This window comes from Larimichthys crocea, chromosome XI (genome assembly GCF_000972845.2).
Source record: "Larimichthys crocea isolate SSNF chromosome XI, L_crocea_2.0, whole genome shotgun sequence".
Classification (NCBI taxonomy): Eukaryota; Metazoa; Chordata; class Actinopteri; family Sciaenidae; genus Larimichthys; species Larimichthys crocea.
The window spans coordinates 18,195,201-18,223,122 of NC_040021.1; the positions used below are offsets into that span (position 1 = coordinate 18,195,201).

Genomic DNA, 27,922 nt, shown 5'->3' on the forward strand with positions numbered 1-27,922 from the left:
GTTTGCTTTGTCAGAGCAGCAGTTTTAAATAAAATGACTTCACTGAAGGAAGTGATTTCATTTAAACAAGACGAGGCCAGAGGACCCAACTTTTCAGTCCCCGAATCTCACCTAAACAAGAGGCTGAAAGTCATTAAGAAGTCATAGCAAAGCATGTGTGTGAGCCTCTAAGTCGCTGTAAAATAAACCATCAAATAAGGTTCACGGCGGGGTAAAGTAATGAAGTCATGAAAAGGATTACCGGAGGTGAGGACGGAGAGGACAGAGGTGGAGAGATAACAATTGATGAGCAGAGCTGGAAGCCAAATAGAGAATGTGAAGTAGCATGTGTGCCAGGTAGCCCATTTCAGTCTGCCGACTAATATAATGGTTATTGATGGAGCATTCTAATCAGGCTTCAAAAAACCATTTCACCGTCTCCTGATGGGAACACTGATGTCAGCAGGAAGCAAGAGGGAGACAAAGCAGCCAAAGAGCCATTAGGCAGGCACATTACCAACACTGTTATAGACACATCTTTATTTATTTCTTAAAACAAGGTACTTTCATTAACAAGCCAGAAAAGACAGAGTATTAAAAAATATACTTAAAAAAGTGCTGTTTGATATTCAGATTATAGTCGCAGGTAGTTTGTGAGGATGTTTTGGATGTGGGCCCATGTTTAAAGACAAGGTGTGTCTCAGAGTGAGAAGTCTGGTCCAAAACGTCACACATATTTGTCCTTACTTTTAAGATGATAAATCCAGGAAATCACTCCTACCTTGGCCAATATTTTAGACAGTTTCTGGGGTTCCCTAGAGAATAAACTTGTTTAAAGTTGCTAAATAGTCTAAAAGGGGTCTTTTAAAAAATATATTTTAGATGAAAACAAATATCTGTATCAGCGTTATGTTGTTAATAGATACCAGCATGTTGTATGGACGGTGGGGTGTCACCCATAGGTTTCTGAAGAGAGATTTTGAAGCTTAGAATATGTGGCGCTGGTTGCAGTCCTGCCTCTTCGTCCACCTGACTTATAGAAAAATCATCAAAGAGGCCACACTGTTAATTCTGCATAACTTTAAGCCTTAATATGATCTGAACAGGTGAGTTGTATATAAATTCACTCTCAGTACAGTTGTCATGAACGGGGAAATTAGCTACAGAGACCAAAACAGTTTTTTGTACCAGGCTGTAAACATGTTTATTTCTGCTGTGAAGTTGGACATTTGAACATGGGGACTTATGGAGACTGACTCACTTCTGGAGCCAGCCTCAAGTGGCCGTTTGAGGAACTGCAGTTTTTGGCACTTCACATCACATTCACATTCCCATCATGCATATATGCATTAATATGTTTTTCCTTATCCTCATTACATATCCGGATGCAGATCACATTTTAATACCAGACTCCTAATTTGATGTCACCTGATTTACTATGATAAAAAATATATATTTATATATATCAGCTCAACTTTAAGACAACAAATCTATTGTCTTTTTCTGAGATTACATGTTCTCTATGAGAGCTATGCTCTATGCATATTGCACAGTGCAACATACAGCTACTGCAGGCATTAGAGTATATAATACAGTAGAATCAATTCATACATCTGAGTCCATAAATATCAATCAAATCTGCATAAACATGTATAGTTTAGCTCGTCTACCATGGACATGAAGTGGTGCGTATTAAATACAATTGTAACATTTTTGGCATCATATTTGTGCACATGTACAGTATGTATATATCATAACCTTTGTAACTATTTACCAAAGTCATGTATTTGGTGTACACATGAAGCCCACAGTGCCATAAATCCAGCTAAGCTGTGATCTTGGCCCTGGCCCACTTGTCACACTGTCTCACAGAGCGATATATTTCTATGGAGCAGGTGTCATTTTCTTTTTCTGCTCAGCTTCACAATCACAAGATGTTGGTTTAGAAGCTGTTATTTTAACCTGTGGACGCTGACATCATGAGCTCCATGTGGATTCTCGCTTTTGAAAAATGTGTCCACTCCATATCCCCGCGTCTCCCACACAGTCTAAATAAACCTGGACGTGGACGTTTGTGACAGGGTGAGGACGGTCGGAATTTCCTCCCGCATTTTTCCAGAGAAGTCAGTGTGTGTACGTCATTTATCCACGAGTGTGTAGAGTTACTGGCTTCAATTCCCAGTGGAGCCCGACATGCTAACAGCATACACACTCATCACATCAAAGTGTCCACCAAAACAGAGCATGAGCTTCATGTGTTATTCATAGCCGCTGTGCGCTCTTTAGTCTGCCTGTCTCTAGCAGGATGATGGATGGACATGTGTATATAGGAGTGCTCTGAACAAATGTGTGCTCCTCCAGCGCACGCACACACACACACACACACAAACACCTTGACCTCAGACAGGTGACAGTGTCAGCTCTTCATTTATTCCAACACGGACGGATGAGCTGTGATGACAGCTTGTTTATCTGCTCGTAAAATAGACGAGTGTGCAAGAAAATAACCGTCCTTTACCTTCTTCATCCTGACAAACGCTCCATCTCTCTTTTTAATATTTTTCTCTTCATGTCTTCTTTCTCTCCTCTCGCTTTAGTGTTATTCCTCTCTTTGTTGTCATTCATCGACTCTCCCAGAATACACCTACATGTTCTGATAGTTTCAGTGTTCAATCTCCAGCTGGTCATTTTATCACACACAACTAAATAAAAATCAATACATTTAAACTAGTACACGGAGTGTGGGAACAAAGAGGCCAATCGCAGTCCGGAGTGACTGTATGCGTGCACCAATCCAACAAATGTAGCAGCTCAGTGGCAGATTACAGACAGCATAATCAAATAGAGTGATACTCAATCACAGCGACAGTTAATCAGTAAATATGTGCACGTAGCTGCTGTCTACATTTCATCAGCTTCTCCTGGTAACTTTTTGACTGTGACCATCAAACTCTGAGAGGCAGACATCTCCTCTTATTATTTAGAGGCAGCACAGGGCATCTTTCATAGATTGCTAAAGCATGTAACCATGTTAAACCAGGATCACTGGGATGTTTTTCTGCCTGACGGTGCTGATGTGCAGCTGTGGAGAACTGTGGCGACTGAATAAAATGCTGATGGAGAATTTGGAACGGTTAAATTGCTGGAGGGACAAAACAGACACTAATGATAGTAACTTTAGCTGCTCTAAAGCACCGTGTTGTGAAACTGTGGAGCTACATGTAATTAGTTTTCCCCACACTGTTACCTGCTCTTTTACTCTTCTAGGTCCAGTGAAGAATTTAGTGGCATCTAGTGGTGACTTTTGCAGTTTGCAACCAACTTAATATGCCTCACTTCATCTTCTCCTTGCACGTTTGTAGGAGAATCTTTGGACATGAGCTAAAAAAGAGAAAGGCCTTATCTAGAGCCAGTGTTTGTTTTGTTCATTCTGGGCCACTGTAGAAACATGGAGGTGTTCGAGGATTGAAGGGTTATTTTATATTTTAGAATTGTTCAAGTGTTTGTAACGTTCCAGCCTGGTTGTTCTGTCTTAAAGTAGATCTGTTCCCGGCAAACAATAATAACTTTCCAGAACTTTGCCTTTTGACTTTATCTGACTTTTTCATCTTCCAGCTAAATGATGTGAAGAGATTGTGAGAGGGTGTTGTGTAACTCAGATATTAATGTTTTTATGTCGAATGTTCGACATGGAGGACTGCATCTGCAGATCTAAAAGGTTCGTTCTAAAATCTAAATTCCACCGGGCACAGATGCGATGTGTTCACAGCCGTTTTTTAGTCAATGTTTCAAACCTCACTGGAACCACTGTGGTACGTTTCCCAGAAGAGTCTCTCCGCACGGCGAGAATACGCAGCAGTTCTATTTTTTTTTTTTATGCGAGCAGCCCGCGTCAATCTGCACAGGGCAGATCAAGCTGTCGAGAGAATCCAGTCAGTTTTTAAAATAAAACACCCTGTGCAAACTGCCGATTGTAAAAACAGGAAACAATTTAACTATGTAGCATATTTACATTTTTATAAGAACATAAACCAGGCAAATGACCAAATCTGAGCAAGTAAACAAAGTCTGGCGGGCAGAACACTCCTGGTGGAGTTTGAATATTATATTCCATTTTTGTCCTCTTCTCTAAATAGAGCCCCGTAAATCTGACACATTGGACCTTTAAACCCTGAACAACCTGACGTCAGGGAGGGACATTTTTTAGTGCTAGTACTTAATTTCATGATGTATGAACTGGACATTTATTCAAGCAAATGAAACCAAAACTATCTGAAAAATATCTTCTCTGGTGACCCCGCCCTGAAGTTCACTGCTACTTCCTGACATCTAAATGAATAATTTAGGTAAAAGACACTTATAAGAACGTCAAACTGTACAAACTACACACACACACACACACACACACACACACACAAATCTACCCACACTGGTAATGATATTGAGGGCAGCAGCGTTGTGTCCTTTTCTGTATTCAGCGTATGAATAATAGATTGGATCCAGGAAGTACAAACTGACCGACCAACCCATCAGGTAGAGAGTCCTACCACATCCCCTCTCTCTCTCTCTCTCTTCTATTTCTGTCTGTTTCTCTGCCTTTTGTGTCGGTCAGTTTGTTTTCTCCTCATTCTTTGTCTCTGTCCGGCTCTCTCTGTTCTCCAGCTCTTTCTTTCTCTCTCTGCCTCTCATGTTCATCCCTCCCTCGCACTCTCCATCCCTCCCTCTCCTCTCTCCCTTTGTTCCCATCAGTTGTAATCTATCAGAGAGCCGGAGCAAAGAAGGACCACACCGGGGAATGTCGGCGTCATCTTTAAAGGTGTACCGACAGGATATGAAAGCATCCGATTACAGAGGAGAAAGAAGTTGACTCGGCCACAGAAACAGAAGAAGGCTTAGTGTCTCAGTTTATTAAAAACAGACGCTTTATCTTTTCTCACTGGAACTTCAGAATCATCTGCAAACCTCCATCGGGGGGGGTGATGCAGAGCTAAGACACAGGAAATTGAAAGGAGAACCTCCGAAGCTTGAGCTATGGTTTTGTATGTGAGCCCGAAGGATTGTGCTGGGCTGGTGGGGGGCGCTGGCAGCGGGGTGGTGGTTGCACTGAGGCCTGGCAATGGGTCAGACGGGGCCCCACACGGACTGTGGCGCTATGTGTGCTGTCAGAGGAGGCCCACGCTGACGCTGGCTTCATGTAGGTATACAAGAGTGATGGGAACAGACTCTCATATTGTTTGTGTGTGTGTGTGATTGAAACATGCTGTAGTACTTTATTGTGGAAGTAGATCTTTATAGATATTATTCAGCCTCGTCCTCCTGCTGAGAAGGTGACATATTACAATTACTCTAGATAGAGAGTGAAGTACAGCCCAGTTCTGTCTGTTTTCTGACTGTCTCTTTCATGCCTTTTCTCTTTGACCTGTCTGTCTTCTTCTTTCCCAGCTTTGTGTCAGACAGTGTTTTTGGAATGTGGCCAAGCCTAAGTGCTGCTGTTGTGGGTCATTGAATCAATTCAGATCTCCCAAGATTTTTCATGTGACAAGGCAGGGAAATGACTGAATGTCTGTCCCGAGAAGGCACCTTGAGAGTGTCGCTGACGTTCATTTAGAAATGTACAGTGCCGCAAGATTGTAGTGAAATGGTGATATAATAAGAGTCATAAAAAGCTTGGTCTAATAGGAAAATGAGGCTTAAACGAATGTCAGGCTTGTTGATCTGATCTTCAGTCTTCCCTCCTGAGAAGCTTCCAGGGCTGCGGCCCTGCTAGGCTGCTGCTCCTGTCTGTGTTCTGTCATTAGCACATAAGCTCTATTAGAGAAGACAGTAACACAATTACACCCACAGGCAGCGGAAGATGGAGACGAGAGAGCATGTCAGCAATTACAGTCGCAGATATTGACTGGCTGTGGACTGTGGGCTTAATCCAATAGTATTACAGTTCAGACCGCACAAGACGGAAACCATCGAGATTGTAATGCAATGAGATGATTTGGGTAATCACAGCAGATGGAGAGCTTGAGGTAGAAATGGTTATTCTGTGTTCCCCGGGGGTGTGGTCAGTGCTGTACAAGGTTCTGTTTCACTTAATGTCATTTTGAACAGACCACAGTGTGCTCTAGAAGAGGCTTCCAAAAGAGTCCATGTTTGTAGTTTATGAGTGATATTTGAATCAACTGCTGCTCATGTATGAATGACTAGTGACGACTTCGTAATGGTTAAATTGTTAATTATTTTTTGCTATTAACAGTTGAGTCTGTCTCAAAGGTTTCCTTGGCCTAAAGTGTTGTCTTATTAAAAAGTTAATGAGGAATTCAAATTCCAGTAATGAGATTAGGGTTGCGGTTAAGTAGATTTTTTTTTTTTTTTTTGGAATCCAAATCCGGCATCAAATCTAAATCCTTTCAAATCTTGTACAGAATCACATTAAGTGACACACTTTCATCATTTGCAAATAACTTAGTTATAAATAATTACAGCTCACAGTTTCTGTGTTTGGATGAGAAGAAATACTTCAGTTTTTAGCCTTTGCCTCAGTTAATCAGCGTAACAATAACTAAAATATGACTACAGTCTACTGTTTGGTCTGTTTCCCCAAAAAGTTTCTACCTTTTTGGGGAAACTTCTCATACCCATAAACCGGATAGCATCTATTGATTTCTTTTCAAGGAGGTTGTGTAATCATTTCTTTGCCCTCCTATGAGACAAACACATTGTGAGACCATGAAGGGAAGGTGTTTTCAAGGGGGAGTCAGATTTATCCACTGTGTGTGTGTGTGTGTGTGTGTGTGTGTGTGTGTGTGTGTGTGTGTGTGTGTGTCCACATCATCATGACACACGCTTGTTAAGTGGTGTTCGTGACTCATCCCCTCACTGAACGGTTTCCAGTCAGCACACACACAAACCTTCTGAACGCTCCACCAATCTACATCTTCTCCTGAGGATGTTTGCTGCTCAGGGGTTGAATAAAAAGCTTACATAGCAGATGTGTTTTACAAACCGACTTGTCAGACTTAGTCTCTGCTGACCCACTTTTTACTCCTCTGGCCAATCATCCACATTACACCAACACACTTCAGTTACCTGTCAGTGAGAGATACAGATCGTAGAAACGCAAGACAAAGTTCAGCCTCAACCTCTGAATTCGTTAGCCATCGCCTGATGCTGATTGAGCCTCTGGGGGCAACAGCCGATGTGTCCGGGCTTCCGGTGATGCCAGCGAATATCTGGAAAACGGATCATGGATATCCAGGCCAAGACCTTCCTCTGCAGTCTGATTAGCAACTTCATACATGAAAGTGTCAAAAGCAACTAAAGCCTACTCAAATGTAATTGGTCAGAAGGCGTCCAGTGCCAAAATCTTGATCACATAAGTTCCCATGTGAGCTATCTTGCTTTGATAAGAGTACTGAAACATAATGATGTCCGTGGGGCCCTTACTTATCAGGATATTCTGTACTGAATAGAATAGAGATGCTGCACTGAAAGAAAGTCCAGTTGCCACACATTTAAGTCTTCTCAAAGAAAGATGACCAGGTTGATGGAGAACCTTCACAGACTTCACTGAAGAATCAGTTTCCTGTATCTTTAGACCAGTGGCCTGTCCTGACACTATTGACTCTGGGGATGGGACGCGTGAACATGAGCACACAATGTGAGCAATTCGTTATTGCGAGACTCATTTTTCATAAGCCACATATCTTCTGAACATTCAGACACTAAAAATGACATTTTCCAGACAAATCAGGAGGTAATAAACTTTGTTCGAGACTTGTCTCAGATGCAGCACAGTTATCTCATCTTTCTGTCTGTGCTGAACCGTCAGTCTGTTTCACCAAAGATGATCTATAACAACTGAACTAAAACTGCACTTCCTGAACGTCTGCGTTACAACACAATCTTGATCTATCCACACAACGTTCACAACACTTCCAAACCAGGTTTGGAGACCATCTTGATTGGCACAGCTTTCAATGTGTTATCTTCTGTTATAGAGCATCGTTGCCAACACGATTTCTGGCTTCCTGTTAACTCTTGTCATGGTTAGCACTTACTCATACTTAGTCAAGGTCACGCCAAACCACCACACAGGGTTTGTGATGACTTTGTGTTCATCCTCTTGCATCCTTTGACACTTTTGTCGAGACACTCAGAGTTTCCAGGAGTTTGTTTCTTCTGCCTTATTGAATTCTGCATCATGTCACTGCTCTTGTGTGTCTTGCTCGTGGCATAAATTTGTTTCCAGCTGAGAACCCAAAGGTCTTGAATTCAATTCTGAGATAATTCTGTAAAATCCTGAAAAAACAAACCACTGTTGTTAAAGTGCTTTGATTGTTTTAACTCCTGGCATGGCAAACCCTGTTTTCTTCTCTTGTGGAAAAGTAGCTAATGCCAATAGCAGTGACAGTGTTAAGTGGGGGTAATGTGTGTGAGCATGTTGGTATTCAGATGCAGACGTTAGCCTGGCTGCAGCCCAGATTCTGCCTGTTTTTTGTTTTTTTATCTCTGTCTTTCTGTCCATCTCTCCTCAGACTAATTCTTGGCTGAATACTAATTGCAGTCAAATCTGTTCCCTTTTCATCTCCGTCCACACCCACTGATTCAGTTTCAGGCTGAGTTCTCTCTCAGCTGCCTGACAGTTTACGGTTTTACCCAGTCATAGACAGACAAGAGGAAGATTGTAGTGATCTTCCTGATTGATAGATGTCTGTATCATGATTTCAAGTAAAAAATATAAACCTGTAATTCCACTAATTTGTGCACAAGAACAAGCAAGCTATCAGTGTGTGTGGTCACTGGTTTAATTTGACCCTTTTGGGCATTCATCTTTGTTGTTTCAAAACCAGCTCCCTACTTGTGTTGATCCTTGAGTGTAGGCCCTCATCATGACTCCATCCCGCCTCTGGAGGTCTGTCTGCATACAAAACACACACAAAAAACACCAGCTCATGTTTCAGTGCCTGCTCTAATGACAGAGGTTTAGAAGAGGAGTCATACCAGTACATCATCTACAAGAAGTAACCTTACTCAGTAATACCTTAGTCTCTCTCTCTCTTAGACTCTTAGTGTGCTATATGTGTATATGTATGGAGGAGCATTAGGGCCATGTGTGAAAAATGTATTTGAGTTTTAACATGTGGCCCCAGTGCTCTTCTGTAGGTATAAACATACTTTTTTACAAAATGTAAAACTATGATATAGACTCTAGCCCCACCGTCACGGTATATCATAGTTTTAAATTTTGATGAGGAGAAGCGGTTACAGATGGATGGATGGATGGATGGATGGATGGATGAACAGACAGGGGCAGCTGTGGCTCAGAGGTAGAGCGGGTCATCCACTAATCAGATCATCAGTGGTTCGATCCCCTCCAGTCTGCATGTCAGTGTCAGTGTCAAGTGTCCTTGATACTGAACCTCAAATTGCTCCCGAAAGCTGCACCATCGGTGTGTGAATGGTTAGCTCCTCAAACTAATGGCAGCCATCCATTTACCATGGATGGATGGAAAACTATGACATAAATGTCATTTGGCAGCGTTTAGCTCACTTGGTAGAGCAGCCACGTACGAAGGCTCAGTCCTTGCTGCGGAAGCGTTCATATCCAACCTGTGGCTCTTTCCCGCATGTCATTCCTCATCTCTCTCTCCACACATTCCTGTCACTCTTCAGCTGTCTCTGTCAGAAATAAAGCTTAAAAAAAAGAATCTTTAAACACAAACAGCTTCATATAAATGATGTAAAACAAAAAGAATTTGTTCATTCTTCACAGTGAGTACATTTCCTTTGGTCCGGTCGGTCTCTTGTCTGAATGAACTTGAACAACATTCACATGCATCTAAATGCTAATGCAGATCAATGTGCAGTGTAGCAGGCAGTGGTGTATGAAATCTGATTATGTGGCTCATTTAATGTTCTGCTCATATACTGTATGTTTGGACCTCATGTAAACATGTGACTACAGGTCTAGTCCTCTGCCTGCCTCAGCTACCGTCTGCTTCTGCTTATAGACAGATTCAGTGCAGGCCTGAGTATCTATTTGAATGTACTGTGATCTTCAGATACTATTTTCACCATCATTCTAAATAATTTCACAGTATGACACTGACTCCAGCAGTGAGAACCCGCCGCAGCCCCTCAGCAAAGACAAAACAAACGCTCCCCATATGAAGAGTCTGTTTGACTAAAGTGAACCGTAACGCAGGCGACTTCAGAGAAAAACTCCCCGTGACCCTTTTGCATCCAAGACTTACAGAAGCTGAAGAGCCTGCAGATCTTTTTTTTTTTTTTTGCCAAATGCCGCGTTGCCATGACGACCAGCAGTCTCTCCCTGTTTCCCTCCTGAAACTGTTTGGAGATTTCCGTACAGCGCTCTACACCGGTGGCTCGATATAACTTTGTGTGATAGGTTTAGTTCTGTTCCTGACTGTGGGTCTATTTTTATGTTTATAAAAGCACCATGGAGGATTTGTGTGTCAGACAGGAACGATGATGATGATGTTGATGTTTGCTAACGGGAGCTGTCTATCTGTGTGTGTGTCGCCCTCTACAGGCCCCACATTGCCCAGACAGAGCCCCCAGGTTCAGAATGGCCCCACACCAGAGGAGATGGACGTGCAGAGACGGTAAGCAAAGGTTATGTTAGCATTTGGAACAATAGTTTAGATTTTTAAATGTAAAGTGTGTTCACCTCATTTCTTCTCTCTCTCTCGCTTTACCTACATTTCTGTTCTTCTAACTCACACACACTCATACACACACATGCACTCAGACAAACCCTGCACACTCAGAGTTGTTTTTCTTCCCCATACAAGGCCACTCTTTCCCTCAGGTAATAATGAGGCTCTGGAACAGCTAGAAAACACATTGCATACACACACACACACACAGGCTCTCACACACACATAGAGCTGTATTAATGGAGGCCAGCTGTTGGCTAAGGTTTGGAACCTGTTCACCAGAAAGCTTGTTCAAGGCTTTAATTACAATGAATTGCCCACACGCACTTTCACATAGACACACTTTCACATGGACATGCTGCTGCTTACCTTGAATGTAGTATGTCTGTACACAGTGACAGCTGTGACATGGTCATGGACGCTGTGAATAGAGCAGGCGAAGGTGGAGCATTTTCTATTCACCCCACCCCCCCCATCCCAATACACGACCACACACGGAGACATAAACATCTAACTTCAGTATCTGTGACACGAGCCAAACGATGACGACTGCTTTGGTAACAGTTCAGATGAGCGGTGCACGCACGCCACGATGGACAACCTGGAACCATTAGAGACGCACAGCTTCCACATTAAACATAATCAATGCATCATGGCCGCAGACTTTAAAGTCTGTGTAAAGGCAATTCTGAGATTTCTTTCAAAATGCATGAAATATGTTGGAAAATAGTTGCTGAAAACATGTGAAACATGTTACTTCGAACTATATATTACTGAAATGTGGCGTTAGAGGTTCAAAGTGTTTTTCACCAGTTTTCAGTCCAGGATTTTGTGGGCGGTCCTTAAAGGGTGGCTCGATGACGCGATGAGGCCACCCTGAGCATACCTCTGCACCACTAGCAGAGAGATAGAGATAAATTCATCTCACTCAGTGTTTCAAAGTTAGTCATGTCATTTTCTGAACTCATCTGACAGATTTCAGTCACTTCAAAATGGCTGCTTGAATGCTCCCACAAGTGGGCGTGAGTGAGTGAGCTGCTCCTGCTCATTTTTACCTGATTTTGACACCTAATTTCATAAACTAGACGATATTTTTAATCATTCAAATTTGGCTGGGTGGTTAATAACACTTTTTTCTTTGGTCTGACAAACTCAGAGCACACATTTATTCTTATTTTACACTGACTTTAAGCTGTACACCATATCAATTCACTGCTCATTTCTCCATATAAATCATGGGTGTCGTGTTCATGTCATGATGGATGGATGGAAAAGATGGAAAAGTAAACTTTGGTTTGGTCAGATCATCCACTAATCAGATGATCAGGGGTTTGATCCCCGGCTCCTCCAGTCTGCATGTCCCTGAGCAAGATACTGATTCTTCAGTCATAATCATGACTTGGATGTTGATGTGATCACTGTTCACAAGTTAGAAACTAATTACAATGACTGAAGTGATGTCGACATGCAGGTGTGTTCATCTGGGTCTGAATGGACCTGTTGGATTTGCCTCAGCTGATTTGGAGCAAGGCACCAACACTACTATGAGGGTTAGATTCCCTCTGGATGACGGTGCTAAAATATGTTCATTCTGTTATCCTACAGACACGCAATCTTCTGTTTCTCTTCCTCTCTGTCATACACACACACACAGACACACACACACACACACAAGTGGTAAAGCATTCTTCAGGTGTGAGTCAATGGTGCTTCCAATTCAGTTTAAGGTGAACTTGGATCTGCCAGGAATTTTACAGACTCTGTAGGTCTGAAAGAGTCTGATGGATCTGGCTGCCAGGTCTGCCTCTCTCTCTCCTCCTTTTCTTTCATCCCCCTTTAAACTCTCTGACTTTCACCCTTTTGTTTCCGTCTAGCTTCATTTGCCTTTCTTTTTCTTACCCCTCCCTGCTCGGTTTCCAGTCATGCTCCATATTTAGCAGCGGGTGACAGACAGGCAGTGAACGGATCAATGACTGAGTTCATCTGCTGATACAGAGGCCAGTATCAGCCCGGTGGGAGAGCGAGTAGAGGATGTATAAAGCCGAGTGAGAACTGGATGAAAGAGAGGAGTGGGGAGGGAAGTGTAGTAATGGATTGGCAGCACGCTGTCACATCAGCCTCCTGATTCTTCCTGTAAACTCTGGAAGATGAAGAAGATGTTGAAGGTGTGTTTGGCCAACAAACATTGTCAGATTTGCAGTAAAGCCACTGTCAGGAATCCCGTCAGTTTTGTCAGTTCTTTATTGGAAGAGTAAAAAAACATCTGCACGCTAACGTCTGTTGGAAATGTTTCATAAACGTTCTTGAAAGCATTTCAAGGATTTAAATCACTAACATAAATAACTTTGTAGCTTCGGCTGACCTGTAAGGTATTCTTTTAACAACCAGACCAAACAGTTTTAAATGGTGCATTAGCATGCACGCTAACCACATGCTGAGTCTCGTGTTGCTTGTGTGAAACATTATAAACTTAAATATTCAGCTCCCTGCTTTCATGATCACACAGTATCCAGGTTCTCTTTCATGTCAAGTTTAATTTAGTTCTTTCTGACTTTATATCAAGCCCCCAAGACATTTAACATAGCGGACACACTATGTAATGACAGCAGTGGTGTCTGTTAGGTCACATAAACTTATATTGTGAAAGAAGTGGCTGTAAAACAGTGAATACATTTTTTTGAGTGTCGTAACCCTCTTGAAATCAGAACTTGATCCCTTTAGTCCAATAACGTAAATAAAAGCGTAGAGGAAAGGCATAATTAAATAAGTTTATCGAGTTAACGGAAGGCTAAACCAAAAGTTAGTAGCTCAATCAGCTGAAGTCTCTAGTGCCTTTGTTCTATGAGCCACACAATACGGAAGATCCAGGTATCCAGAAATCAATCGAAGCTTTACCTCAAATGTGGTATCCTGTTCTGTTTATACAGCTTTATATGCTTTACATATATATGTATTCAGACATCTCATCTCACCCGAGGAGCCGAGCTCTGTCCATCTATGCCTAACTAGTTTAAACTGTCCTTAGTACGGAGATCAGAACACCTCCATCACTGGACGTTCGACAACCTTCAGCATAGGCAGACTCCTTTGTGCCTGCTCGAACAAAATGTTGAACACAGATCTACACCAGGTCTGCTCTGGGTTCCTGAGTCGCAGTTGATAAACCCTGATGGTGCACATACTGTGCCCGCTTTACAGCAAAGAGCCTCCACTGTAGACTGCTATCATTCATCCTCCACCGTAGGGTGTGAAATGAACACTCAACAGTAATACAGGTGGGGTTAGGGTCCAACCTATCTGTGCTGCACAGACTATAGAGATCGGCCTCCTCCTCCTCCCACAGAGTTTATTGAGGGCAAATATCCAGGCACCACTGCAACGACGCCCACTAACACTGCTAACAATGGCAACCGCTTAATCATTGATCATTAAACTGGTTGTTCTATGATATGCAAGTTTATTGATACATAGTTTGAACATTTCTTTTGCCTCCCTACCTGTAACCTTAGACGAATACTGTCGCTAGTCTACACTCTGTTCTAAGAACATGCAGTCAAGAGTTTCCACCACAGATCTTAAACCATCTAAACACATTTTTGGGCACGTAAAGCTTAATGACTTTTTGTTTGACGACAGCAGTGGACTCAGAGAACGTGACTTTGTGTTACTTAATTTAGTTAGAATGTGTGTCACACTGAAGACTCAAATGGAGACGGAAGGAAGAGGAAACATATGGAGCTGCCGATATGGCTGAGTGTTCCTCTCTGCCTCATTAAATAAGATCAACTGACCAGTGAATGGACCGCCTCATTCCTGGGCGACCACACATGTTCAGTCAGACACATTCCTCGCTCATCAGCGTGGCCTCCTCATCCTCACTTGTGGCTCTCCGCTCTGTGTGTGGAGTAAACACTGACATCATTCATCCATGCAGTGGCTGGAAACTCTCAGATGTCTTTGTAATGGGATTTTCCACAGGGTCACATGACAGCAGGGAAATATGAAGCACATCTTCTTTTCAGTCTCACTGTATGTCCTCCGCCCCTCAACGCATCTGCTTCCACCTCCGCCTCTTCTTTAATCCTCCTTTTCATCGAGACAAAGATGGATGAAGAGGGCAGAGGACGCCGTGGCGCTCCAGCAGTGATTGATAGAAATATTCACCGCATATGCGAGTGACTTCATGGACGGCTGAGGGAAAGAGTGCGGATAAACCACCTGTTCAGAAATGCAGGGTGCTACCCTCCGATTAAAAAGACATGAGCTGGAAATAATAGGCCGTGGTATAAATAGCCGGGTGGTGCGTGGGAGCATGGGAGTGTGTGCTGGGGAGAGAGAGGAGATGTGTTGCATCGCCTTGAATGAAGGAATGGAATGAGATGGAGGAGAAGGATGTGAATACGTGTGATAGGTTTGTGCTAGCTGTTAGCAGTAAGCTGCTGACGGCAACATGCTTTGTGATGTCACAAACACATCAGCATATATCCTCAAATGACAGTCACACACACGGGCGCCTCTAAAACCATGTGTTTGCTGGCTTTGATAACAAGGTTGGAGGGTCTTATGTTAGGGGGACGCATGGCACACTGTGTGTGTGTGTGTGTGTGTGTGTGTGTGTGTGTGTGTGTGTGTGTGTGTGTGTGTGTGTGTGTGTGTGTGTGTGTGTATTGCACACTTGGACTGGGTCCTCACTAGAGTAGGTCCATATGGTCCATCTGGGCTCCTGTCCATTCAGACAACATTTCGTGGTTCTGTGAGCCAACCAGGCGAGCCGCTGAGTCCAGGCCAACAGACTTCAGGGTCCCTGGAGGTTTAGCACAGTTGTCACTTGTGGCAAAGTGGCAAATGAAAGATAAACGCATGTACAACTGAAGACTATAGAACAATCATGGCAATATAACAGTATATAACAATTAGCTCTGAAGTCATTTCATTGGACAAGAGATGTTCCATGAGTGCTGATATAGACACATATACAGGTGTTCTAACCACCATTACATTAACATTACACTAACTAATAAACCTGATCAGCTACCGTCAGTGATCAATACACAACCATCAAACCACTAACAGCAGTCAGTGTCAGACAACCTTATCATACTTAAGTTACCTAGTGTTTCGTTCAAAAATAAACATTTTAGCAGTTTGAATAAACCAAACTTCCTTTAAGAAATATGACATTTGAACAATTCATTATGGTCTGTAAAAACACATCACAAGATAAAGGACTTCATATGTCGACAGTTGCTTGTCCATTCAGTTCGAATTCAGTTTTATTTATATAGCACCATATCATAACTTCAGTTATCTCATGACACTTTTCATACAGAGCAGGTGTAGACCATACTCTTTATAATATTATTTACAGAGACCAACAGTTCCACTATGATCAAGCACTTGGCAACGGTGGTGAGGAAAAACTTCCTTTTAACAGGCAGAAACCTCGAGCAGACCCAAGTTCAATTGTGGACGGTCATCCACCACGACCGGTTGAGTTAAAGATAGAGAGGGGCAGATTCGTCATCAATATAGACCATCCGTAAAGAAAGTGTATTTCTGTACAGACTTTACATTTCGGATCAACAGTTCAAGAACTCGCTACCAGCCTCTTTTAGTTAGATGCACTGTTTCATTTCTCACTAATATGAGAGCTGCTTGGTGGATCAGATACATGCCAGTTAAACACCAGCTCAAAACACTGTTACTTCGCCTTCTGTCATGTTTGTGTGATGGAGTTTTTTCAGCTGTTGCCACCTCCTGTTTGGCGCTGAACAGAGCGCACCTACTTTCTGATCATATTAAACATGTTTAATTTTATCAGAACGTCATGGATACACATTCTTTTAATCGATTCAACAATAAATAATCTCATAAGGAATGAACCTGCCTGTATTTTATCATAATGGTGGCTCTTGGAGAGGATAATATTTTCTGAGGCGGTACGAAGCATGAGAAGTTTGAGAAAAAACTCAAACTTCTCAGACAAATGTAGACGTGTGTTTAATTGGAAATTCTTTGATGTGGTGGTGTTGGCATGTGGCTTTAATCACAAAATGACTTTGGAAAATCGATTTATATCTGTTGGCGGTGTAACTGTAAGTAGACTGACTGGATCAGGAGGGAAATGAGCGAAGAGAGCACGGTGTGTGCGTGTGTGTGTGTCTCATGAGGAACTCTGGATAAGTGTTCCAGCTGGTTAGCTTGTGGGAAAAAGGAAGGTGGCAGCTCGCAGAGCAGCACAGAAGTGTCTCCAGGCTGTGGCTGCAATATAGACACATGTCAGACAAGACTGAACAGGATGGCTGCTGGATCCTCACTTTCTGTTTCATTCACTTTCCAATTTACATTCGCCACCTCTTTTCATGACACTCTTCTCTTCCTTGTTGAGCTTTGTCATCATGTAGTGGAGTGTTTTGGTTTATTATAGCTGTGTTAGGTGAAATGATTCTGATAAATCCTTCATCAGTCTTTTTGTAGCTAATGAATACACTATTGCTCTGAAATACTGAATTGGTATTGGGGTGCCTTTGCAAACCTTTGACTACACATCCTAATGTAATGTTGTATTTACGTTGTGTCTTCACAGCTGTCCTCCTTCATGTTCCTTGGCTCTTAATGTCGACACAAAGCCATTTGATGTTTCAAATATTACCCCAAATCCTCTGTGACTCTGCCTCAGAGTGTCTTGAACTCAGTTATAGTAAAGTTGTCGCAAAGAGGAGAGGAATATGTGTGCATGTGCAGGGATTCAGGCTGTGCCACCGCCCACACTCCCTTAGCAACGGTTTCCTCGGCAACTCTTGTCAGGAGGCGAGCGAGACGCCAGTTAAACCGTGCAGGAGGCTTTTCACAGCTTTGAATCCTGTGACGTTTCCCTGCGAGGCTGAACCTGTTTTAGGTTCAGCCATCAGAGGCAGGAAACATGTCGACAGTGGAGACGAGGGGATTTAATGTGGGAGTCATTACACTGGTCCCCTGGAAGTGACAAAATACACTGAGCAATGCTTACTGTCGATAGTTCATATTGACATGATCTGCTCTGGAAGTTGACATTGCACAAAAGACATACCCACTTTTATCTCCCCGTAGACTTCAGGCTGTGAAAAGTTCTTAGTTGGCTCAAAATATGTCAGTTACAGTGGATTCCAACGGTAGAAAAGTATCTAATGTCCACACAAAGCTTTCACATCTTCTCTGTCCACCATTATTTTTGAGTCACTCTTTGCCATATTATGCCAAAATACAGCTCAACAATATTTCACCGACATTTTATGAGACTGATCACTGTTAGACATCCAGCTGAAGCCAACAGGGTGCAACCCCGAGAACAGACCTTTCTGTGGCTCTTAAAGGTTTTCTGTTATTCCATTCAATTTATGATGTTTTCAACAGTAATTCTCATCCTTTTCTCCTGTAAACACAGTTTTTAAAGCAACATTATGTAGAAATTGTAGTATATGAGTGTAGGAGTGTAATCCCACTGCGGAATATATGGACTATATGTCTTTCAGCCTTTTATTTCACCAAGCTCTCACCAACGACTAAAAGTCAGTCCCAGATTTACTCTTGTCCCACAACTTCTTGCTCCGACAGTCTTTCATTTTCTCTTCATAGCTGCCTCGGTTATCCTTTTTGGTCTCCTCTGCCGTGGTCTGCCTGTGCTGAGCCCGGTTACTTTGCAGGCTTCGGTTCTGGTGCCCATTCCAACATCACTTCTTGACTGCATCCAACCATACCCCGGTGCCCTGAGCTCACAGTCCGGGCAGCCCGGCTAACAAACTGAGCTACCATTGGCTAACGGCAGCTACAGTTGGCAGCAGTTTACTTCACTGTCCATCATAAACTCTGTAAATCACAGAGAGTTGAGGCAGAGGACATCAGAGGGAAAACAAAAAAATATTTTCTCCATAAAATATGATCCAGTTTCACCAAAATCAGTCAAATAATTGGTGGTGTGTGACTTAGTGTCGTAAAGCATTGTGCAGAAACAGGTGTGTGGGACTACATTCACTTGATTGCATTTCAGTTTAGCATCAGCATGATTTCAGTGTGTTATTTCATGGTAGAATATGTACACCGTGTCACTTTAAACACAAACGTCTCTCAAAGGGCTCGTTCTTTCCTTCCTTCCTGTTTCAGATTTGCATGTTGTTTTGCTTTCTCAATAAATCTTGATTCACAGCAGTCGTCTTCCTAAATGTCAGAATCATCGACCTTTTTCACAGCAGTCAAAGCACAGGTGGAACTAATGATCTTAATGATTCCAGCAATTATTGCAGCACGGCAATTAGTGATGTTATTAGTTACATCTGTGTCTGACAAGTCAACATATCTGCTTTAAAAAAAACATTTTATTCAGCTTTAGTTTCACTCCACTTTTTCAGCTTTAGCCGAGACTTTCTTGGCATCTGTACGGGGCAGTATTTCTGGAAAGAACTGAAGCAAAACCAGGAGTTCCAGATGTTCCTGAATTGAGGGAGAAACTATTACAACAATCTTAAATAACTGACACATTTTTGTGTTAAATCAAAGCGACTGCGATCGGGTTAACTTCTACCGTGTGTACCGGCCTGTGTGAGCTTCTCTCACACGGCCGCCCATTCTTAATCAGAGTGTGTTGGACTTGTAAAGTTTTGGCAGCGAGACGAGCTGCTCTCACTGCACAGGAATGTGTGTTTGTGTGTGTGTGCTGAGAAGGTGAGCGTTACTATCACTCAACATCGGCTCAACCGCCACGCCGTGTAGTAAACTCATAGGCTCACCATCCAATGTGTAGCTTACACAGCTTACACAGCTTGCATACAACTTTTTCTCGAGGCTCTGCATTTTTGCCGTCTACTGACCAAAATTTGAAGTATTTCCAAACAGGGCTTTCTAGGTGGCTTGGAGTTCAAACCACTCTCTCTGCTGCCGAGTTGTCTGAACTTTCTGCCATTTCGTTTTTCTCTCTGCCATCTGCATCTGCCACAGTTTTTGTCGCGTCTCACTTTCAGCAGTGAGTGACGCTGTGCAAGTGCAACTCCTGTGACCTGTCCCATAATGCAGTACGTCCACTCGCAAAGCAGCCGCTGATGGGTTTTTTCCACAGTCGAATATTAATTTTTTTGTTTTTTAATATTCGAATATATTCTCAAATTTGTAATATTTGTTGACAGCCCTAACACACGCGCGGACGGGTGCTAAAATGTTTTGTTAGTATGTGTGTGCACATTGTTTTACAGTGTCATGACCTCCTGCGTAGGAGAATGCTGTGAGTTTGTGTTACATTCATAAATCACATGGTGAGGTGAGTGTGCAGCTGGCGGTGCACTACTTTGTCATGCAGAAAAAAAAAAAGGACTGAACACGGTTTACTCTAGCAGGACTCTCAAAGTAACTAATTCACAGGTCTGTTGTCCTTTCAGGGTAAATTGAAAAAGCCTCCGAGCTAAAAGACATTCATCAAGTCCAGCGCAGCCGTTTAACCACAACAAAGGAAGGAGTGCAGCTAAACATCAGTACAGCTGAGGTTGCCTCTATGTTCTAATTAGGACAGATTCTGCAAGCGCACCCTCTCACCAAACCAAGCGTAATGAAGAAAAATGAAGCGAGGCACAAGATAAATGACTCTGTCTCTGCTAGTCCAGATTTCTTTGCAGGAATTCGCTCTGACAGTGAAGGCCACTCTGGAAAACGTGTGACACGGTGACTTAGATGTTAAAGAGGCTGAAAGGTAACAGGTACAGGATGAAGAGGAAACTGCTTACTCGTCCTGAAGAGGAGCATCCGCTGCAGTGTGGACACCAAAGCAGCCAAAGTTTATAACACAGACTTCACTTTAACTAACTTTCTGTCCTGGAGCTGCATGATGCCACAGCTTTTTATGATTAAGATGAAAGACTTTATTCTTTCAATGAGGCTGTGGACTTTTCATATTCCTTAGTGAGTAAGCTTTTGTCTCCAACTTGAATTATTTCATTAAAAAATAAGTAGAGCGAAGTTTTAAAACATCTCCTAACTTCAGCACTAACTTTTCATGTTGCTGCTTTTTAATGCGGAACCGTGCGGGTGTTAAACGTGCGGACACGCTCTTCACGTTATTACAACTGTTTGTCGGGACACTCTGCTTCAACCCTTCCACAACTCAAATGTAACTATCGCACTGTGGTCATTTAATGATCTTAAAGCGCCAGGTGAGTTGTGGAAAAAAAAAATCCATCATTTACCTTGCGGATGGTGACAGCTGGGAGCTCCTCTGCACTTTGCTCAGAGTACTGTATGTTGCCTGTCGGTTGCATCAGCACCAACCCCCTGTGATCCTCTGTGCATTTAACAGATATAAGAAGTGTGTGTGTGTGTGTGTGTGTGTGTGTGGTAAGAGAGAGAGACTGCCTGCTTCTTTAGTTCTGCCATATTTAAATGAGTGGAAAGGTTGGTCATATACATGTAGCAGCTCTTTAACCACATTGGTTTGATCAGTGAACTTCCTTCACACTTCTGTCACTGTATTAACAAAGCACCTATGGATGTTGAACAGAGAAGATGGAGAGTTACCTGCCAACGTTGCTGTTAGACAAATTGTACCAGCTGCAGCCCGCCAGCTTTCGGCTGCTGGCTGTTAGTCGTCTTTGTGCGGAATGGAGTAATAAAGACGTGGGACCCTGCGATTACACCGTTTCATCAGGAGCTGTGTTCCTCCATGAAAGCTGCGTTGATGATGCAGACGAGCCCACAGGGACTCATTTACTGTCAGAGAGGATGTATTAGAGTACGAGAAGGGAGCCCCCTCTTCCCTCCCCTCTCACAGGGGACTGTGAGGTCCTCAAAGACGTGGCCTGCCACGCGTCCATCAGCCATAATTCCAGGTTCCCCCCATGTTTCTGTAAGGACCACTGAGACACCGTGAGAACTGTGTTGCGCGTGTTTGTGTGGTTATATATTTTTTACATTGCTCTCCCTTCCTAAATCCTTTCCTTCCATCCTCCCCCCTCTCTCTCTCTCTCTGTCTGTCGATGTAAAGATGGCAAGCAGCTCTATTCTCACTCCTGCATAGATATAGATATGAGGGTGAAGGAGATTGAGGTGTAGCAGACATAAAGGGAGAATCCCCTTCACACCTCTCGCTTGCATCTCATTGGTCAGGATAATCCTGTGGATCTGAGCCCCTGAGCGCTTTGCAGCCATGTCACAGCTAAATTCACTGATTAGATCCTCTCCTCTGGGTGAAGCTGTGTGAGGGAGAAGGGGTTGTGAGAGGACTGTGAGACACATTTAGAGACTTACTTTTGGACATCTTATCATCTTCTTTGCTCATGTTTCTGTTGTTAATCACCTTGTTATGTTTCACAGACACTCATTTGTCAGAGGAGTGTGGAGGGTAAAGGTGGAGGTAAACTGGACGGTGCTGAGGAGTCTTTTAGGAAAAACATATCAGGGTTTTTGTCTCAGTATATTTCTGATAGTTTGTTAATGCTTTAATATCTTCCTGAAGAATGGTAAAGGACCAATTATTTGGACTGGCATTATTTGGACTGTGTCAAAGAAACTCTAACGAGCGCCACAAGTCAAAAAACACCAACATGATATTGGCATGTCTGATGGCTGGTCGAGGCTCTAAAATGAAATCATAGACATCGGTCCAAAAAGAACATTTCTGCTGATATGATGAGGTGTTAATTATGCGGACAGGACACGCCTGCAGTGCTCCAAACTGTGAGCAAAGTTCTGATTGTTTATTATCAGTGATTGCCATTTGACCAAAACCAAGACTAAAGAGAAACACACCAGTAATAAAAAGGTGTCAGCAGTAGTTTTATTATTCCTTCAAGTGACTGTTGGAGGAATAATAAATGTCTGCATCTGCCAGTCACGATAACAGTAGCCATAATTATATGTTATGTATGCACATAGATGAAGAATAAATATCTACATATATCCATATCATGCAAAATGAGTTGGAAAATATCTGCTTATCCGATATCTGCAAAAATCCAATATCATTCATCTCTAATCTCTGATCCACACGCCTGGACTGGACGACAGTGTTTGTTGTCTGTCCTGAGGGGAAGTCGAGCTGACCTTAAGGGGAACCCGAAGGCAATGAAGTGTCCCTCCACTGAGACAGAATGCAGCATGAGTGTGATTTTAGTGCACACATGCACATATCCTGGTGCCCGAGAAGGAAATAAATCTTGTGAAACGTAATTCGGGATTCCATAATATGTTTTTAAATGTTTTGATATTAGTCTCAGTTAAATACACCAAATGCTCAATGCACGAGTAATGAAGAGGTTTGCCAAAATAAAATGTGTAGTCTCTGAAGTTAGAAAACTAAACTTCGATCAGTCTGTCAGATCAAACTTCTATAGATTCAAACTTTTGATAGTCACATTCAGTCTCCAGCCCACTGAATGAGCAACTAATCAAAAGTCCTGGTTTATTTTATAGTCAGCTCTCCTGATGACCTCATTATCACAGAAAAATGCCAACATGCTTTTTAAAATCATCATCAGGCCAAATTTAGGATTTGAATTGGTTGTTAAACTTGTTACACTCTCCTGGCATCAGCCAGCTGCCTTCCTGAGTTTGGAATACGGACAATAACATTTTGTGTATTGAACACACATACACATGAAGACAGTGGACGTGTTTGCCCATCTGTTGTCAGGAGGGTTTGTCACAGCAGCCTGATGCACGAGAACAACTCCCAGAACCATGGGAACATGACATCACTACTGTGTGTGTGCGTGTGTGCAAACCTGCTGGTCCAAACCTGTCACCAGTGAGTGTTTGCATGAAGCAACATTTATGCTGATGATTGACTTTCATCTGTGAGTCAGCATTCAGCTCAGAACAGGATGAGTGAGGGCAGATAACCTGACAGCGTTTCACTTAATATATGTGTGTGTGTGTGTGTGTGTGTGTGTGTGTGTGTGTGTGTGTGTGTGTTGGCATTTAGCCCCTGTTCCCACCATCTCTCTCGTTGTTTGTGTAATTTATGAATGTAACGCTCGCTCATTTACAGCCACTGCTTTATGACCACGTAAATCATAGAACGTGACAAGACAGCTGACACGTCCCAATTTAAAGACAGATTTCTTGGGAACCGTGTGTGTGTGTGTGTGTGTGTGTGTGTGTGTGTGAACCTGATAGATTCCAACCTCCCACAGTTTGCATCTGTTATGCCCTTCGCATTTTGGCTCTCTCCTTCTTCCCCTGGTTCACACACACACACACACACACACACACACACACACACACGCCCTCCTTGCTGTTTATTTGTTCATGAAATCGATCACCTGTCAGTTGGGATGAAGGGCTGGTTTTGTAGCTTTTCCATTTATACTTCTACAAGACACTTGTTCATGTGAGTACGGGGCATTATATTTTTTGCACATCCTGTAAATGCCGAATAACTGTTCTGTCATTTGATTTCATATTTGAATGCTTTGTCTCGAAATGTATTTTATTGTTCTTCTCTCTTGATGCTGTTTGTAACATCCTGTAACGGCTGTATTCACATTTTCATTCAGTCCTTGCTGCATGTATGGAGCAGTGTGTTTGCATACGTAACTGTGGTTCTCGTTCTCGCTCGATATTCTCATACAAACTGCTCTCGGCGGTCCAGTTTCACCACAGGGAACGTTACAGCATCAAATCTTAGAAATAAAAATCATTTACATGCAGAGCCACACACAAGGACACACACACACACACACACTCACTACTTACATGGTTTCCCTCCACTGCCACTGCACCAGTCCTTCTACTGCTGCCTTTTGCTGACACCTAGTGACCAAACCTGGATCTGCAGGCGCACTTAGCACTGAGGAAAACGTCCCTGAACACACCACGCTTTACATGTAGTGATTTTGATTTTAAAAAATAATGAAAAAAACAAAAGAGTGTTTTTTATCTTTGGCTTTGTTTTCTTGTGACACAGTGACACAGACACAGTGTGTGCAGCCATGGAAGGCTTCTCACCACACGCAGACCTCAGCTCTGTGTGTGTGTGTGTGTGTGTGTGTGTGTGTGGTTTTTAATGAGTCCAAATTTGAGCAGAGCTGGCTGTGGTTGGATAACAGCATGCCTAAGAGCAATTATTATATAATGACATGTCTTATGTAATGGGAGCAGTAATTGCCTGTGGATCATGGGGTGGGGGTCAAACAGGCCCCCACACTAATTTACTCCTATTTACTCATTCTGCTATCCCTCCTTCTGTCTTTCACTTCATCTGTTCAAGTTAGTTTAAAGAAAGATCACATGAAGGAGAATCTGCTCAAACACAACTTCTGTTTTCACCAGAGATATGACGTGGTGTGAATTTGGCATTCATTTGTTTCCTCTCCTCTTTCCTCTCCTCCTCCAGGCAGCTTCAGGAGCTGCAGAAGCAGAAGGAGATGGAGCGCGAGCGTCAGGAGAGGGAGCGTCAGGAGCGCGAGCGCCTGGAGCGGGAGATGCTGGAGCGCGAGCGACAGGAGCGCGAACGTCAGGACCGGGAGCGTCAGGAGAGGGAGGCGCAGGCGGAGAGGGAGCGGCTGGAGCGCGAACGCCAGGAGCAGCAGGAGCGCGCCGAGCGCGAGCTGATGGAGCGGGAGAAGGCGGAGAGAGAGCGGATGGAGAGGGAGCAGCAGGAGCAGTTGGACAGAGAGCAGCAGGACTGGGAGAGAGGGAGACGCATCTCCAACGCCGGTGAGTGATGCACTTTGGTTTCCTGTTATACACACACACACACACACACAGCACTGGACTGAAGCTCATTTATAATATCTTAAAATTTGAATATGTCCTTACTCTGAGCAGTAGATCAGTACAGATCGTCTTCAGAAGAGAAATCTTAAGCTTGTTTGGCATGGAGGCCATGAAGCTTCACTAGTGTACTACTTGGCAAAGGCAGACTGCACGCTGCATGGTACACTCAGTTAGTAGTGGATATTCTAATAAGAATCTCCCTCCAGAGTAAATGTAAATCATTTCAGCGTGTCCCAGTTCCATACTACACCCTCACTGTGCGCAGTATACACTGCACTATATGTCAGTTGTCTTAGTAAACTGTCAGAATTCAAGTAAAACTGTTTGACGCTGACAGGAAACTCTGACTTTGGATCGACTCGTTCCTCATCCAGGGGTTGCACTTTTGCAGCTGCGAGAAGGCCCTTTGTGCATTGCATTGTGGGAGAACAGTGTGCATCAACAACGACAGCAGCTCAAGTGATTTTAAATATGCAGGATATACTGAACTTTCTGACTGCCAGCGTGAACTGTGAACACTGCTATACATATCACTGCTTCGATTTTAGCATGTAGTTTGGAGATTCAACTGGAAGATATTCTTAGTAAACCTGTATAGTATGTAGGAATGAAGGCGTAATGTTTTGAGGTGCCGCTGAAGGAGAAACTAGAGTGGAAGCTGCTAACAATAAAGACAGCTCCGCTCTAACGGCCTTAAGAAGCCACTAGATGCAGGACTTGAAACACGCGAGGTGAAAACCTTCTGACTGGAGAGCAGCTCCCAGTCTGTGATAGCACTGTTAGCACTAAGCTACAGCACGGCCCACACTCTGCTCATCCGCCCAAAGGCTGGACAGGCGCTATGAACAGATTGCTAAGACACTGGGGCATGGGGGGTAAATGAATGTGCGAGTCTTTGCACGTGACGTTAGGGGTGAGTACATTATTTTTACACACACACACACAGATCTAATAAAGATGTAGTAATGATGGTATGCAGAACAGCCTGACATGAGAGGAAACTGTCACTTCCTGCAGATTCTTCTTTCAAATCCCCAGTTTATTAACTTTGACAGTCCTTTGCTCAGTGAACTCTGAGCACAAACGGCTACACTCACAGCTCAGCTCAGTCTCGGTGAAATATTTGATCACACTGACATCCAGCAGCAGGGACCAGGAGAAGCCACAGGTGGAAGAGCAGAGCTGTAGTGGATCAGGGTTTGGTCATGTGACAGAGTCCGCTACATTTGATTGGTTTGGGTCAGTGGGGAAGGCAATGTGGCGTGTGACACGCTTCAGTGCTTGTCCTATTAACATGCATGCATAAACACACACGCACACACACACACACACACACAAAGTTTGGAGGTGTTAATCAGAGGCTAAAAATATATCATCAGGGAGAATGCTGGTGAGACCCCCAGGGATAAGTGTGTGTGCATCTTTAATTTTACACATGTCACACGCAAAACACACAGAAAACAAGCATTCGGGATCACACATACACACACGCATTTTGATGCATCTGTTGGGTTTGATGTGAACTTGTGATTTAACACCTAACACTTTCTGGATAACTGTGTGTGTGTGTGTGTGTGTGTGTGTGAGAGTGTGTGTCTGTGCGCGTGCGTCTTTTAATCAGCAGATTGCAGTGATTGCTGTCCATGGGTTATGCAGTAACACTGAAGTCAATGAAGTGCCTGCTACTAACGTCTGCTGATCTGAAGTGTGTGTGTAACTGTGAAAGCTGCGCACTGTCACTGTTTGCTTAATCACAAAATTGACACACAAACCGTCCTCAGAACAGCTGACTGATGCAGGATTTTAGAGGAAATCCAGCTGGTATTTAGAATAAAAATGGACCTTTTCTTTGTGGTGCAGGCTCCTTTAATAAAAGAATGTTTAAGTTCAATAATTAAACTTCGTCGATCAATTCTAGAAAAGAACACAGACAAATAAAAGGATATTGGATAGAGGTTTTTATTTAGATTTCTGAAGATGGATTTTTTAAAATGTTTTTATTATATTTAGGTGGTTGGGTCTGTTCCTTTTTTTGCCGCTCTTGATGTTGAAGTTGTCCCTGTCAGTTTGGTTCAGAGGAGCTCGCCTTCAGTATGGCTTTCACGTCTTCTTGCGTGTGTTTGCACGTGCGCTTCACATTCTCGTGTGCTCGTGTCCAGCTCACCGTGTAATCGGTGTGTTCTGACGGCACACTGATGATTGTGGAACGGCAGAGCAAAAAAAAGCTGGGGCCTCTCGGTCACATGAGCCGCCCAGAGCTACAGAGAGACGGAGAATGAAAGAAGAAGAGAAGGGGGTGGTGAAATGATGGAGAAGGATGGAAAAGGTCAGAGTTCAGTGATGGGAGAGGAGGATGAGAGAGACGAGGAAGGAGGCAGTGAAGTGTAGTAGTGTAGAACAGTGGGTGGAAAAGTCGGCAGAAGCCAGAAGAAGAAATAAAGCGTAAAGGAAACCTCTGTTAATGAAAAAGAGACGTGTGTGTGTGTGTGTGTGGTGGAGTGGAAGTCTGACTGAGCATTGACTCCGGTTAAAAGAGG

At 43.2% G+C, this 27,922-nt stretch overlaps 1 protein-coding gene across 8 annotated transcripts in view; it reads left to right on the forward strand.

The window, feature by feature from the left end:
- enah (ENAH actin regulator) overlaps positions 1-27,922 on the forward strand; it is a 118,825-nt gene that overhangs the window by 74,277 nt on the left and 16,626 nt on the right. For all 8 annotated transcript variants that reach the window (XM_027284177.1, XM_027284176.1, XM_027284175.1 and 5 more), the window contains 2 exons: positions 10,526-10,598; positions 25,003-25,325. In XM_027284177.1, coding sequence (XP_027139978.1) covers positions 10,526-10,598; positions 25,003-25,325 — 396 coding nt within the window. The remainder of the gene's footprint in view (positions 1-10,525; positions 10,599-25,002; positions 25,326-27,922) is intronic.